The sequence below is a fragment of the Hibiscus syriacus genome, unplaced genomic scaffold (genome assembly GCF_006381635.1).
Source record: "Hibiscus syriacus cultivar Baekdansim isolate YM2019G1 unplaced genomic scaffold, ASM638163v2 tig00117056_pilon, whole genome shotgun sequence".
NCBI lineage: Eukaryota > Viridiplantae > Streptophyta > Magnoliopsida > Malvales > Malvaceae > Hibiscus > Hibiscus syriacus.
This window is the reverse complement of record NW_024063539.1, coordinates 7,362,653-7,376,916: the sequence shown is the minus strand read 5'-3', so window position 1 is coordinate 7,376,916 and position 14,264 is coordinate 7,362,653. Positions and strand designations below refer to the sequence as shown.

The 14,264-nt window shown below is 34.6% G+C and overlaps 2 protein-coding genes across 4 annotated transcripts; both read right to left on the bottom strand.

Moving 5' to 3' along the window:
• Positions 1 to 938: 938 nt before the first annotated feature.
• Positions 939 to 7,302, bottom strand: LOC120198421 (aspartic proteinase A1-like). Of its 2 annotated transcripts, XM_039199769.1 has the most exons (14): positions 7,252 to 7,302; positions 6,018 to 6,404; positions 5,861 to 5,921; positions 5,386 to 5,480; positions 5,185 to 5,297; positions 4,886 to 5,054; positions 4,756 to 4,795; positions 4,542 to 4,606; positions 2,148 to 2,261; positions 1,969 to 2,033; positions 1,667 to 1,823; positions 1,461 to 1,580; positions 1,214 to 1,302; positions 986 to 1,070 (listed from the first exon to the last, which is right to left on the bottom strand). In XM_039199769.1, the coding sequence occupies exons 2-14, from the start codon at positions 6,384 to 6,386 to the stop codon at positions 986 to 988; spliced, it is 1,542 nt and encodes a 513-aa protein (XP_039055700.1). In that variant the 5' UTR covers positions 6,387 to 6,404; positions 7,252 to 7,302. The 2 variants fall into 2 exon arrangements, with proteins under 2 accessions (XP_039055701.1, XP_039055700.1); XM_039199770.1 differs by lacking the exon at positions 7,252 to 7,302 and having other exon boundaries at positions 939 to 1,070; positions 6,018 to 6,386.
• Positions 7,303 to 10,607: 3,305 nt separating this feature from the next.
• Positions 10,608 to 12,905, bottom strand: LOC120198422 (WRKY transcription factor 6-like). 2 transcript variants are annotated; one of them, XM_039199772.1, is made up of 7 exons: positions 12,720 to 12,905; positions 12,650 to 12,677; positions 12,483 to 12,566; positions 12,209 to 12,380; positions 11,766 to 12,115; positions 11,357 to 11,470; positions 10,608 to 11,245 (listed from the first exon to the last, which is right to left on the bottom strand). In XM_039199772.1, exons 1-7 carry the CDS (start codon positions 12,809 to 12,811, stop codon positions 10,619 to 10,621), a joined length of 1,467 nt encoding a protein of 488 aa, XP_039055703.1. In that variant the 5' UTR covers positions 12,812 to 12,905; the 3' UTR covers positions 10,608 to 10,618. The 2 variants fall into 2 exon arrangements, with proteins under 2 accessions (XP_039055703.1, XP_039055702.1); XM_039199771.1 differs by having other exon boundaries at positions 11,766 to 12,113; positions 12,210 to 12,380; positions 12,650 to 12,700; positions 12,731 to 12,904.
• Between the last annotated feature and the right edge of the window lie 1,359 nt (positions 12,906 to 14,264).

Genomic DNA, 14,264 nt, shown 5'->3' with positions numbered 1-14,264 from the left:
CCTTTATCCAATCAATCTAATCATTGTTTTCGATCCACTCTATTTTCTCTTTTATTTATCATTTGATTTTTCGATTAATAAGCTAGTGTAGTGATAAAAAAATTTATTGATATAAAATAATAGTAAATCTCAACAAATTAATTTTCATTTTTAAATTCTAAACTTTAATTTTTTACCCTAACAAATATAGAATCAAATTACTTGGAAATGAAAGCTGTGTATCTAAATTTTTTAATATTTTCCAACTTCATTACCCTCCAACTCCAAGCCAGAACATCAAAATCTCACATAAATTCATCCTGCCAGCTATTCTATTTTAATACACTTAGCTGGATATTGTTATCCTAACCTAATTACCTCACTGCTTTAACTTCCAGTGGATTAATCACTTCTACCATACATGAAAAACATGTACGTGCAACTTGCATGCCTTAAATCAGTTGAATTAAGAAGGGCATTAATGAGGGAGTGTTAAATATTCAGTTAGTCCTCATAGTTATCATTTTTCTTATTTTGGTACCTAAAGTAAACATCAATTTAATATTTATAGTTATCATTTTCAATTTAACATAAATATCAATACAAGTTACTTATATCATGGAGCACTTTACGGTCCTCAAAAGAAAAAGAAATACCCTTTTTTTTTGGATAAGTAAATACCCATCTTTCGCTCTCTGATATCTCTTTTTTTTTCTTTACTTTAATTTTTATTTTCAGTTTCTTCTAGAATTCTCAATATATTTTGATAATAATTATAATTCGTATCATTAGTAATTTAGTATCACAACTATCAGGGATAGACTGGAAATTGGATGGGCCGTTCGGCTCTAAAAATTTTAAATTCTTAACCAAAACTCGTGTTGCATTATAGATAAAGCCATCGGGATGGATGTGAAATTTTTTCCTTTACCAAAGTGCATAACAAGAAACAATGTAGCACAAGCATTGCAGTAAGCTGAGGCGTTCAAATGTATAAAAGATTCGCTTACACAGCCTCGGCGAATCCAACCTGCATGTTCCCGTAGTCGAATACGGTATGGAACTGGCCCATAAATACGTCGCCAAGGATCCTGTATATCGATGAATACTAGTTTGATTATCAAGGCATTGCATGTTTTCCGGCCTAAGAGTTAATGTCTAATATAATTATAAGTTTAATCATAGAAGACATAATTATCCTTGGTTGTGTATGTGGACGAGTGAAAAAGAATACCAAAGAGGTCCGCTAGGAGGTGGTACATCCAGAGCAGTGAATCCACTGAGGCATTGGGCTGCATCGCCCTCGCCCACTTTCACAATATACTGGTTCACATCACCGAAAAAAAGAAAAGGTCGTATAAAGAATGAATCACCGGACACTAACATGACATTGCAACCAACTCGGCGGTCCGTGATCATGAATCATATTGAAGGAAAAAACCGATGTGCCTTAACAAAAAAATCAGCATAGTATATCATACCTGCTCAGGGCTGAGCTCAAATAATTTTCCGCCAATTGTGAAGGAGACGTTAGGCATAGATGAAAGACTTTTACAATCAATACTTGATTCTCCCATTGGACTAGGTATCCGATCACAGAGCTGCAATTATCAATTTCTGAAAACATAAGCACAGAAATGAACTAGCCGAAATATACAAAGGTTGTTAAAAGGGAATGATTGTTCACCTGATTGACATAGTCAAGTATACGCTCGGCTGTCTGGTTCTTCGTAAGCTGGTTTTGCATCCATACAACCGCCATCTCACAGGCAGAACACATAGAATCACGTAAACCGCCAGAGACTTTTCCGGCATTCTCATTTATAACGCTTTTGATCCCCATACTGAACATGATAAAATTTACAAGTCAATGAAGAAACATAACACATTTATTAAGACGAATACAAATATTTCTAAGCTCATTGATTTAAGTTAGCAACTTCAATCAAGATAGGAAACAGGGTGAAAAACAGGAGATTTTTGTACAACCTTACACCTTGAGTTCCATCAAACATGCACAGACCTATCTGAGAGCAAATTTTCTTCGGTTGGTCCTATTAATGCAGAATAATAAATAGATTAATTAGGAAGTGCAGCAAGAAACACTCTTAACCATCTCCAGATGCCATTTGCATCACAATAAAAGCAAGCAAAAATAGATCGTATACCTTTGCTATTAGCATATCAATTATTTTATCACCATATTCAGAAACTACAGCCTTGCATTCTTGACTTACAACCCCTGATGCTCCGATAGCATGATTGATTTGAGTAATAATACCCTGAAAACATTGTATAAGAAACAATCACCAACAAAAGACCAGTACAAACAATCCATTTTTATCAGCAATGGGAAATGCATTCACAAGGTCAATGCAATGACTAATATTAGTACTCTGCCAAACACTTATAATCATAGGCATCTATCTATAATCACAAGATAGAAAACAAACTTAAGAGGTAATGGAGTGAAACTTAAGTGGTTACAAACAACACGACTTAATTAGGAAGGAACACATTGTTACTTCAGTCGTTAACAATAGTACAAATACATCCTGAGAATTGTTTAGTAGGATTTCAGCAATTGCTTAGAATTGTTAGTTTTTTTTATAGGAATGGTAGGCCTCATTAAAAACCCCCTTCATGATTAATGGATCACCATGTGCTCCTTAATCAACGGAAGGAGGAAAATAGTGCCTAAAAATTCATTAATAACCACAAGTTACATAAAACTTAAGAACAACCATACAGACTTCCTTTACAACAAACCAACCCAAATCCTAAAAGATAACCTAAAAAAACCAAAACATTATATCTAGCCAATACCCTCCTTTGCTAAACTGTCAGCCTCAACATTGGCTGACCTAGCAACCCATCTAATAATACCATTCAAACCTCTGAACTTATCGCTAATATCTGTCACTAAATCAATGTAGACATAGGGGCAGCGTTCTTTGTTCTTGATCCAATCCACTGCTAATTTACTATCAGATTCAACGATTAAACTTTCCTTAAAACGCTGCTTCATCGAATCAAAATAGGATAAGCCCTTCTTTATTGCCATAAGCTCTTTCAAAATAGGAGGACCTGGACCAGCAGCCTCTTGAAAAGAACCCACCACCGAGCCATCCTCAACTCTAAGAATGCCCCCAACACCACTTTTCCTCCAATCTGCAGTCACCGCCGCATCCACATTTAACTTTATAAAGCCCTTTGGAGGATGAGACCAAGACACAATTTTGATAATAGGAGAGCTTGAATAAGAGCAACAATCCCCAAGTGATGGATCATTGATGAGAGAGTCCTTAGGGATAGAAACATCCTTAAAGTTAACTAAGAACCAAGCAACCAACCTACTTCTAGCCATAAAAAATACATTAATCTGATCTAAACTCTCCCCTTTGAACACAATTGCATTCCTACACTTCCAAATTGTCCAAAGAACCACTCCCGGAATGAAGGACCAAATCTTAGAATAAGGTACCAATTCTTCCCAAGCAAACAAAAAACTGAGCATTGGCTTGAAAAGCTGAACAAACTCCCCAAAAACTCAAAAATTTATTCCATAAGGACCACGCCACAACGCAAGTAAAAAATAAGTGTGTTGAGGATTCATCCGCCTTGTTATATAAAGGGCAAACAACTTCAACAACAGCTGAAACTCCTCTCCTCTGTAACTCTAGTTTAACTGGCAATCTCTGAAGCACCACTTGCCACATAAATACCTCCACTTTCGGAGGCACCAATCCCCTCCAAACGTACTTTACCCAAAAAGAATCTTCTGTACTGGTAGGACAGTATGTCTTCACACACGAGTTAACAGTATATACTCCTTCCCCATTCCCTCTCCAGACCAACCCATCTAAAAAATCATGGGAAAGAGAGATATTGTGAATTAAAGCCATTAAATCAGAGAACTGATCTAGTTCCCAATCACTCAAATTCCTTCTCAATTGAACATGCCAAAACCAACCTGAAGACCGAAACTCCCCAAACTCATTGAACTTCTCATGCTTGTTTACCGAAAGAACAAACATTCTGGGGAAAACCAGATTTAGGAGAAAATCATGCGCCCAACAATCATACCAGAATCTTATACCCCCTCCATCCCCCACTCGAACTTTAAACATACTCCGAAACTTAGCTCCAAACTGATCCTGTTTGAAGTGATTATGAACCACCGATTTCCAAATCCAAGAAACTTGTGCAGATAGTTCCTCGTTCAATACCAGTAAATTAGGGTCTAGATTATATTTACAGCAGATAACCTTCTTCCACACTGTCTCCCTATCGTTAGCAAACCTCCAAGACCATTTCCCTAGGAGAGCTCTATTCATATAACTAATATCCAAAGCACCAAGACCACCAGCAGTTTTTCCAGCACACACTGTCGACCAATTAACCCAGTGTATTTTCCCATGGAGATAATGATACATCCAATGTTTCCATGAGCAACCATCATAGAATGGACAAAACATGGTCAACACTTGACAACAACCTAGCTCAACAAGCAAAGCTACACAAGCATGCATACACATAAAAAGACACAAATTAATACAAACCGTAGGACCAGCCAACATCGAAGTGCCCGAGTCAGCAATAGCACTGCAGCCACTGGCACAAAATCCTGTAAAAGGAATGAGTGCAAGGAAACCAATAAAAGAAAACTAATAATTTGCATGTCCCTTATCAATTATCTTTATACAGTTAAGAAGAATATCATGAAACATGTTTGCCAATTATTTTCATTAGATAACTTTGAGGACAATTTCTCACCTGTTGTTTCATTACCAATCAGGAAATCACCCAAATCAAACTGCAAGCCAAAGAAACAGTAGCATTATATTAAAGGATACATTAAGTCAAATATATTGTATAACACACAAGGAATGATTAAAATCCTAACCTGCCAGTATCCTTTCCGTGTTACAGGAACATAAGTATGTTCTCCTTTGAAATGTTTAGGATCCATCCCGCCAAAAACCAATTCCCCGCCAAAATCATCCTCGGGGTTGCGGTTAAGCCAAAATGAAAAAACTGGTTGCTTTACAAGACCTTGATTGACCAGATTGTACCTGGAGCACTCAACAGAATCAAAACCCTAAGCAGCGGCAGTAGCATCCTTAAGTGTTACACTTTAAGCATCTTAAGCCAATAAAACTGAAACAAAAAGCACATAAAAACAAAAAAGAGGCTACTGCATACCACACAGGCACAGCATCTCCCACCGAAATCTCTTGAAATCCAAGACCAAGTATACCGTCAAATTTGGCAAGAAAAAATGTTACGCTGGGCTCCTGTGTTGCCTCAATAAACTCCTAAGCAGATGAAGAAAAAAAGTTACTTCTAAACATGGACCATCATCTCGTGAATTACAGCGCATAATAAAAAAATTAGTGAAGATACCTGATTTTTAACTACAAGAGCGCCAACTGTTACATAGTCTTCACTAAAGAATCCAGAAATGGATCCAGTGCCATATTGAATTTCTGCTGGTTTACCTGCAAGTGGAGTCATTTAAAAGAAAATATATAGGCATCAGCTTCATTATCCTCACTTTGACTGCAATTAATATCCTTCCAGTCACCTGTATGCAAAATTTTCCAATCCAAAGTACAATAGAACTGATTATGCATGACAACAAGCAGATTTGAGTTTTCCCATTAAAGGAGATGATGCTTATATATAATAATTTAAAAAAAAAAACTTAAAATATGCAAAAGGAGAAGCATAATAACACCTAAATCCAACTACTCAAATTGTTGCCAGTGGCACTTACAGATTGATCAAAAGACAATAACCAGTTTATGATATAAAGAAAATCGTAATCAAGAAGACAGATTTCAGGAATGTTAGAATGAACCAAGAAGCATAAACAAACCATTAGCCTTATACGTTTGTGAACGCCTTGATTTATATGTTGAATGGAAATAGCAAGCTATCTGCACCCAGACACCAGTAAATCGTTAGAAATATTCCAGATTTATACAAGTCCAACCGTTATGTACTCCAATAACAACTTAATGACTAAAACTCACCGAGAAATAACACTTAGATGAAGGCACCAACAAATTAGAACTGCCAGTGTCAAAAATTACAGTGAATTTCTGTGGAGGTGTGCCAACACCAATTTCACCAAAATACTGAGCATCCATGTAGTTCTTTAGTGCCACAATATCGATATCCTTTGAATCTTGTAAGTGTCCATGATGATGATATTTTCCAAGATAACCTCTCAATGCTTCTCCCTCCTTGGAATCAGATCGGGCAGTTAACAGATCACTCCGTTCAAGCTTTCTCTTTTTTAGTCCAATTCTGACCAATCTATCATTGGGTGATGAAAACACAATAGGAAACAAAAGACAAAGAAAAAGAGTGATAACCGTAGTTCTAACTATTTCCCCCATCCTGATAACTTCGAGTCTGCAATGGAAAGGCAATAGCAAAGACTTTTATCAAATATTACTAGAACCACAAATGGTAAACTGAGAAAATTATTATATCAACACACAACTAGTTGTATTTTCACTTAACAGGTAGCACACAAGCCACTCTCTGCATACATGGGAATAGAAACTATCTACAGTTCAACCAACTCTACAACACTTATTTGCTGCCATGTAAAATCACATCCTCAAAGAGAAAACATATGCTCAAATTTTGAGACGTCATGACTATTCAATGCTTTTTATGATTGAATTTTCATACCGAAGCTGGGAAAACACAACACTGTATACATAAAACCATCTATAATTGCTACTAAGGTCAATATAGCATTTTCTTACGAAGAGGTTAAAATAGTTAGGTTCAAGCTACGGGGAATCTTAATTAAAATCAAATTGTTGCACTAAACAAATTAGTAGAAAATGTTTGAAACCATTATGTATTTCAATCGAAACTAACTAGTCAACCTTCACTTTTCCCAGGTAACAAACACCGAAAGTCCTCTAATATCTCATCAACCAAACAGGGAAAAGAACTAATATCAATGATCAATCAAAGTAAAAAAAAAAAAAGTAGATATTCACTCAGTAACTTCTATTTTCCCAGGCGATTTCGGCTTTCTGCTATTCTAAGAACTAAACATCACACAATATTCCTACCAAAGAAAAGCAAAATTACTATCAGAAAAAATAACTCTCTTAAAGATTGTAATAAAATATATGAAAAAGATTAGAGAAGGGTAAAGGGAAATTACAGAATAAGCTAAGAGTTAGAAATCCAAAAAAAAAAGAGAGAAGAAAATTGGCTCTTACATTTTTGTTTATGATTTCAAATTTGAAGAAAAGCAGACTGAGCAGAGAAATAAAGTTTTGAAGCTGAGCTCTTTTTATCATGTTTTCAGAACCGGATCGATTAGCGAATCGATTATGCTGTCGGTTCATTGATTTAATCAATTAAATTGGTTTGATCGGTCAGAAGAATCGGACGACGTCATAATTATTTAAAAAATTAAATAAAAATATCAAAAATATTTAATAAAAAATAATTTTTTATATCACAAGTCATATTCAAAGCAAGTCATATTATATATAAGTTAAAAATCATAAAATCAAGTGAAACAAAATGATTCAAATTAACTACAACATAATATTTAAGGTAAAACATATTAAATAATAAATATAATTATATAACTATAATTAAAAAATAAATTTGGGTTAAAAAAATCATAATAAAATGATATTGTTTGGTTTAATTTTTTTTTAAAAACAATCTCACATGACTAAGAAACATAGAAGAGCATCCTAAAAGTTTAAAGAGAAAATATGAGAACAAAACAATCTCACATTACTAAGAAACATAGAAGCGCATCACAACTAACTTCTATAAATAATAGAGGTAATTTGACATTCAAAATCATGGAGCCTTTTGGTGAGCATTGAGTGAAATATTCTTTCACTTCAATCAAGCTCGAATTTTAGGCTTCAATCGAGCTTCTAATTTTTTTTTTGAGTTCAAGCCTTTTTTAGTTCAAGTTTTAATATTATATTTTGAGTTTGAGTTGAACTTGGTAATTTTTAGCTTGTGAGTTTGAGTTGAGTTGAGCTTACTTTTAAAGTTTTCAAGTTCGAGTCGAGCTCAGTAATACTCGAGTTCGACTTGACTCGTTTAACAAACGACGTTGTTTGGTTTAATTTTTTTTAAAACAAAAATCCCGGTTTTTTCCAGTTTTTTTCCGGTTTTCAACCGGTCTGGTTCGAACGATTCAACGGTTCTGACCGATTCATTAATAGCGATTTAACCGGTTTAAATTGAACCGAACTAAACAACGTTTTCCGGTTGAATCGATTTTCAAAACAGAGCTTTTTATTCAGTAGTTCAAAGCGAAGTGTATTGACTTAGATTAGCGAACTTCTTGGAGGATCGCATCCGTACACGTGGAGTCGTGTTACTAGTGACAGTATTTTTAAACTTTGTTGGCTTTTTCTTATCGAGTAAGAAATTGAGAGTGTTAATCCAGTTCGGTCGAGTGTATGACGAGAGCTGATTGGAACCGTTGACTTTGTGATGATTGGTTGCAAAAAAGTGAAAAAGTTTGAGATGATCAAGTAACACTGGAAGTTAATAATAGAGATTTTAGGGTAAACTACATATTTAGTCAGCCATATGTTACTTAGTTTCTGTTTTGATCTCTTAACTATTATTTTTTTCAGAACCATACCTAGTATTTTGTTTTGATTCTGTTTTAGTCATCTATCATTAAAAAAATTAACGATGATGATGACGCGTTACTATAAGGTAATGCTACATCAGCATTGAAAAATAATAAAAAAGATTTCACATCATCATTATTATTAATTTTTTAACGACAAAGAATCAAAACATAACCAAAATATAATATTAAATATGATTTAAAAATAATAATAATTAAATAATAAATGTGTGATCAAATAAATAATTTACTCTTATTTTTATTGACGAAAAGGAGATGAGAAATGGTTGAATTCAAGGATTATAAGAATATTTAAATTTGGTGAATTTTAATTATATAAGATTCTGAATTTTAAAACATAAGACCTCCGCCATCGTACTAAGACTATTTCGTCTTGATAATTAAACCAAGGCTTTATGCCTTTCATCAGTATTCTTTTCTTTTTACATTTTCGGCAATTAGGGATAATAAACGGAGGGGTAGGGTGACCCTACCCCATCTCTATCCCCATCAGCTTACCACTCATGATAGGTAAAAAAATTTAAATTCATACCTGTCCATATGGGTACATTCTCAAATCCATCCCCACATCCACTACCCAACTGGAGACGTACTCAACTAAACTCGTCTGACAACATATATCTTATACAATATTAAGATTTATAAATTAGTCTCTAAAATTATACATAAATTCATAATGATCCAAAATTTAATAGGTATTTAGTGAGCGGACGGATGCGGGACGGGTAGATGCGGACGGGTAAGGTCTCAAACCCATCATCCGCCCACTACTCGCAATTAGTACCACTTTCTAAATCCATACCCGTTCACTACCCACTAAAGTTATACCCATCATCGCCCCAATTAGAACGGGTACTATATGGAATCTATGAAATTGTACTTGTTTACCATCCCTAACTGCAATAATATATTTTGGGCCCTTCAAATTACTGCTTTTGTTGTTTCTGCAGAACAATGATTCAATCCTACATATGACCCCATGCCTAATCAATGGGCCAAATTCAAGATAGTTCGAGATAAGATTTTATTATTGAAGTACATATTAATTTATTGAGAAACATTGTGAGTTAAGTTATTTTTACATCGCGTGTAATGTAGTTGATGAGGATTGTTTAACGGAGAGAATAGCTAAAATAGTATTGCATGAGAAGTGCATACAATTAGTGTGTGGTTAGATTGAGGATTCATATAATGAACTTATTTTTAAGAAAAGTTTGCTCGAGATAAGATTATTAATTGATTTGATTTGCATGAACAAATTCTATTATATTCTCATTTATATTTTAATTTTTTTTAAATGATTTACCAAAGTACGATCGACTTAAGTATTGTCCTACACTAACTATATAAGATTGTGAATGTCCAAGAGATACACGTTATATGTCGTTTTTTACCTGGACTTCATGAGCATTTGTTAATTTGTATTTTTAAAATTAAAAATGGATTTGAAACATGGTGTGAAACACGTGTTCAAACTATACAATGGAGATAGAAGATGTATGTTAGGAGTGTCATACATGCATATCAATCTCATGATCTTAATACATGCTATATGGAGAGTGTGACTTGGTACCTCAAAGTCTAATTTGGTCCCCAAACAATAATACCTAGATGCTACCTAGAATTTCCAAGGTTTGGCCTCTACTATTTATTTTCTGACCTTAAGTTGTATGAGAAGTTGAGTGTATACCTTGCATTAATTTATCAACTAATTTTATCATTTTTAAGCATAAATCCTGAAAGGAAAAAAAAGGAAAAAAAATGATCAAAATTTATCTTAAAGAATTTTCTGAGAGATTATATATTATCCGAATCTATTATTAAAAGATACACATGCGTGTGTATAAACATAAAACCCTAGAAGATACAACTTTCTAAAATTTGAAGAAAAAAAGTATAACTAAAATATACGTCAACTTTCTAAGGAAAAATAAAGGGTACAAACATCGAGTTAAATACATTAATTCAAGTATTGTTGTCGCCTGTGTTTCTTGACGTTGTGCTATTGTTATTACCACCACTATTGTCTCGATGAGAATTGCCAATAATAGATGTAATGGCCGCAGCCAGCGCCGCAGTGAAGTTGGGATCAGCCGTGATGGCAGCTGCTGTGGCGGCCGTATCAGCCACTGGATGTCCCCGCATTTGGTTTTGAGCTAGATGACCGCAAAGTTCATTAATGTTTCCTTGAGAGCTAAGAAAATTACCCAATAGTTTTGATTGGTTGTAAATCGGCTGGCCGAGCAGGTGAGGCGGCAAACTTGATAAACTGTGAGGCCAATGTGGAGAAATAGGGTGAAATTGGTTCAACGGTCTTTGATTAGGGTTGCGAGTGAGATCCAATGTGAGAGTCGGAAACGGAGCTGAAGCTGAAAGGGTGACCAAACTAGGTGAACCGGGAAGCATCATCCCTTTGGGGACGAGATTCGAGTTCATAATCCCATCTGCACTAGGCATCGAACCGGATAATAACGTAGATGCTGCTGCTGATGTTGTCGAGGCCATTGCCATTGCGGCCGGAGGTAGTGGATGGTTATGGTTTCCTTCATAAGTTGTAACAAGGATAGTTGTATCCTCCGCACACCTTTGCACCTGTTTAATGCGTAGATTAATTTTCAATATGCCATAGGTAAGTTAAAACGGTCAAACCCTATTCATTGAAACTAAGAATCGAACAATGAATGAGAAAAAAAATATACATACTTGTTTGCGAACCGGACAACCGGTAGCCATGGTGCAACGGTAGTAAGCTCGAGGGCAAGGGTTTCCTTTTGCCATCTTCTGCCCATATTTTCTCCATTGACAGCCGTCAGAAATCTGCGCCCATTGAAATACGTGTGGTTCACTATGATATATAAATTTATTCGTATACACATACCCTAAAAAGGTCTTGAAAATTTTGGATATAACTTTACAGCTTCTGCTAATGACTTTCTCAAAATCTACTTCAATAAAAGTAGGCGGGTGCCAACCTAAAATTGTGTGCTCACCGCCATGTTTTCTTGCACGTGGGGAGTTTGATTCTTTTTGCTATGTTATCAACTGTTAGAAGCAATTGTTAATTCTTTGATTAACCCAAACAAAATCTTGAATAATCCAATCTAAACCTTACCATTGATGCTTCGGATCGAGCTCGAACCGAGACTCGAGCTCTTCGAATCATGGCCATGGTCTGTTGTGCTTGTTCAGTATCCTTTGAGGTATTATTAAACTTGGGAGCTTTTTTAGGTGGCCATCCCTGAGGATGAGGAAAGCATTCAGGGGTAGTACTGTTCTTTTCTCTTCTATCCATAGACTCAACAATGGTGTTCCCGGCCGAAGCTGATAACTCCGGCGATCGATCCTCGGACGAAGATTCCAAAACCTCGTCTTTTTCAGCCTTTGCTGCTTGACCCAGATCCATGAATTGTCTTGCCACAGTGCCTTCACCATGTGTTTTATCTTCCATTGGTCTATCAATCTAATACAAAAATAATCAAAAATCACATACAATATATATCAGTAACTAATGATTTCTCTATGCTGCAATTGTATATGATATCTGCTGCAATTTTACCTCAGTGTTGTTAGCTTCTGAGCTCTCAGCTATTCGATTTTGTTGTCGTTGCATCAATGAAACAAGATGCATCTGTAAAGCATAGTAGTTATTGTTCACCTGGCTAAGAGAGAGTTTCAATCGTTGATTCTCTGCGTTTATTCGTTCTAACTCAGCTCGAACATCTGCTAACTGCACCCACGAAAAAAAGTTGTCAAATATCAGCTTCCAAAGTCTCCTTTTGATTGAAAATTACTTACGAAATGCGTTGTCAGTTACCGTATCTTCACTAACCTGATTTACCCTTTGTTTCTCTTTCAGATTCCGTGATGATTTCTCACTTGCAGTACTATTAGTTGTCAAGAGATTTAAACAAGTCTAAAACAAACCAAAGAAAACTTCAAAGTAAATAACTAGCTATATACATCTATTCAATATATCATATGTGACAATTCTCTTACATTTACATCCTCAGCTTGATCTTGCAGCCACCCAGGATGCTCACTTTCTATCTTCACATGATGATCATCATCATCATCCGCCTTTACATGTCGTATCGAAGATTGATCGCCGGTGAAGAAGTCCATCTCGTTGACTACTCGTCTATGATCAACGGGCTCCATTATTACAGCTTGTTTCTCTCCAGGAAAAAGGGTTTCACACAAAAAGCTTCGAAAATATAAACCAAAAAGGGTTTGCTTGGGATGAAAGAAAGAATCAAAAGGAGCGTTTCATCAAGGAATCCAGAAAATGGGAGAAAGAAAAGGGATAAAGGGATTATATAGGAAGTCTTGATTAATTGATTTGTGAATTATAAGAGAGAGAGGTGGCAAAAGGGCATTTAAAATGGGGTTTGGACTATGACCAAATGTGAAAGGAGTGATGAGGTAGGGGATCATATTAATTTCCCAAAGCATGAAAATGGATTTTCAATGAGAGTAAGGTAAGATGGTGCGTCAAACACGACACTTGGCTCTACTTCATGGCCATAGCTAGCTACCTTGTTTATTTCGCAGAGAAATTCATGAGAATGAGTCTTCAAAAAGTATTGGAAAAAGAGAAGGAAAAAAGAATTTTTTTTTATCAAGTATTAAAAAAATAAATAATGAGGAAACAAGAAATATCTTTTGTATTTTACATTAGTTTTTTTTAGGTTAAATTACACAACTATAAAATATTATTTTATTAAATCTCTAACTATTAAAAGTTATAAAATAGTCATTAGACTATATGATGTTGCTTTGTTAAGTCTTTCGACTATTAAAAGTTATAAAATAGTCCTTAGACCATATGATGATGCTTTGTTGAATCCTTCGACTATTAAAAGTTACAAAATGGTTACTCGATTGTTTATATGTTCCAAAATCATCTTTTTTGGATAAAAATTTGACAGGTGTCTAAACTAGACGTTAACATGCTGACTGAGATATGATAGTCATTTGAGATTATGAGATTAAACTTTAGTATATCTCAGTCAGCATGTTAATGTCCAATTCAGTTTGTCGCCAATTTTTTAACGAAAAAAACGAGCTTGAAACATATGGATAGTCGACTGATCATTTTGTAATTTTTAATAGAATGACTCAACAAAGCAAATCATTATAGTCAAAGGAATATTTTAGAACTTTTAATAGTCGAGACTTAATAAAGTAACACTCTATAATCGAGGATCATTAGTTTACTTTATCATTTTTTTATTAGTTTAAGTAAGGTTTAGGATATGCATTTCTTAATTGATCCTATTTTTATGGGGTTAATTTTTTTGAACCATGTGTATTTTTCTTCACTTATTAATTTAATGATCGAAATATAAATTAATATCATGGAGCCGAATATGATCAAAAGGACAGTTAAATTTTCTATCAAACACTTAACATGATTGTATTTTTAAGATCTCAAAATATTTGATATACTGACACTAAATAGAATAATCGCATATAATGACGAGTAAAAAAATATAACATATTTTAAATTATTTTTAACTATTTTTAATGATATGTCATATCATTTGAATATAAAGTATGGAAATCATGTAATACCAATGTATCAATAAATATACATTTTATTATATATATT

Coding starts and splice junctions, on each gene's coding strand:
- LOC120198421 (XM_039199769.1), bottom strand. CDS start 6,386: ATGGGGGAAATAGTTAGAACTACGGTTATCACTCTTTTTCTTTGTCTT. Junction 4,607..4,755: donor GATTGGTAATGAAACAACAG/GTGAGAAATTGT, acceptor TTCCTTTTACAG/GATTTTGTGCCAGTGGCTGC. Junction 2,262..4,541: donor CGATGTTGGCTGGTCCTACG/GTTTGTATTAAT, acceptor CAATGTTTTCAG/GGTATTATTACTCAAATCAA.
- LOC120198422 (XM_039199771.1), bottom strand. CDS start 12,811: ATGGAGCCCGTTGATCATAGACGAGTAGTCAACGAGATGGACTTCTTC. Junction 12,381..12,482: donor AGAAACAAAGGGTAAATCAG/GTTAGTGAAGAT, acceptor TCGTGGGTGCAG/TTAGCAGATGTTCGAGCTGA. Junction 11,246..11,356: donor GTTGTCCGGTTCGCAAACAA/GTATGTATATTT, acceptor CGCATTAAACAG/GTGCAAAGGTGTGCGGAGGA.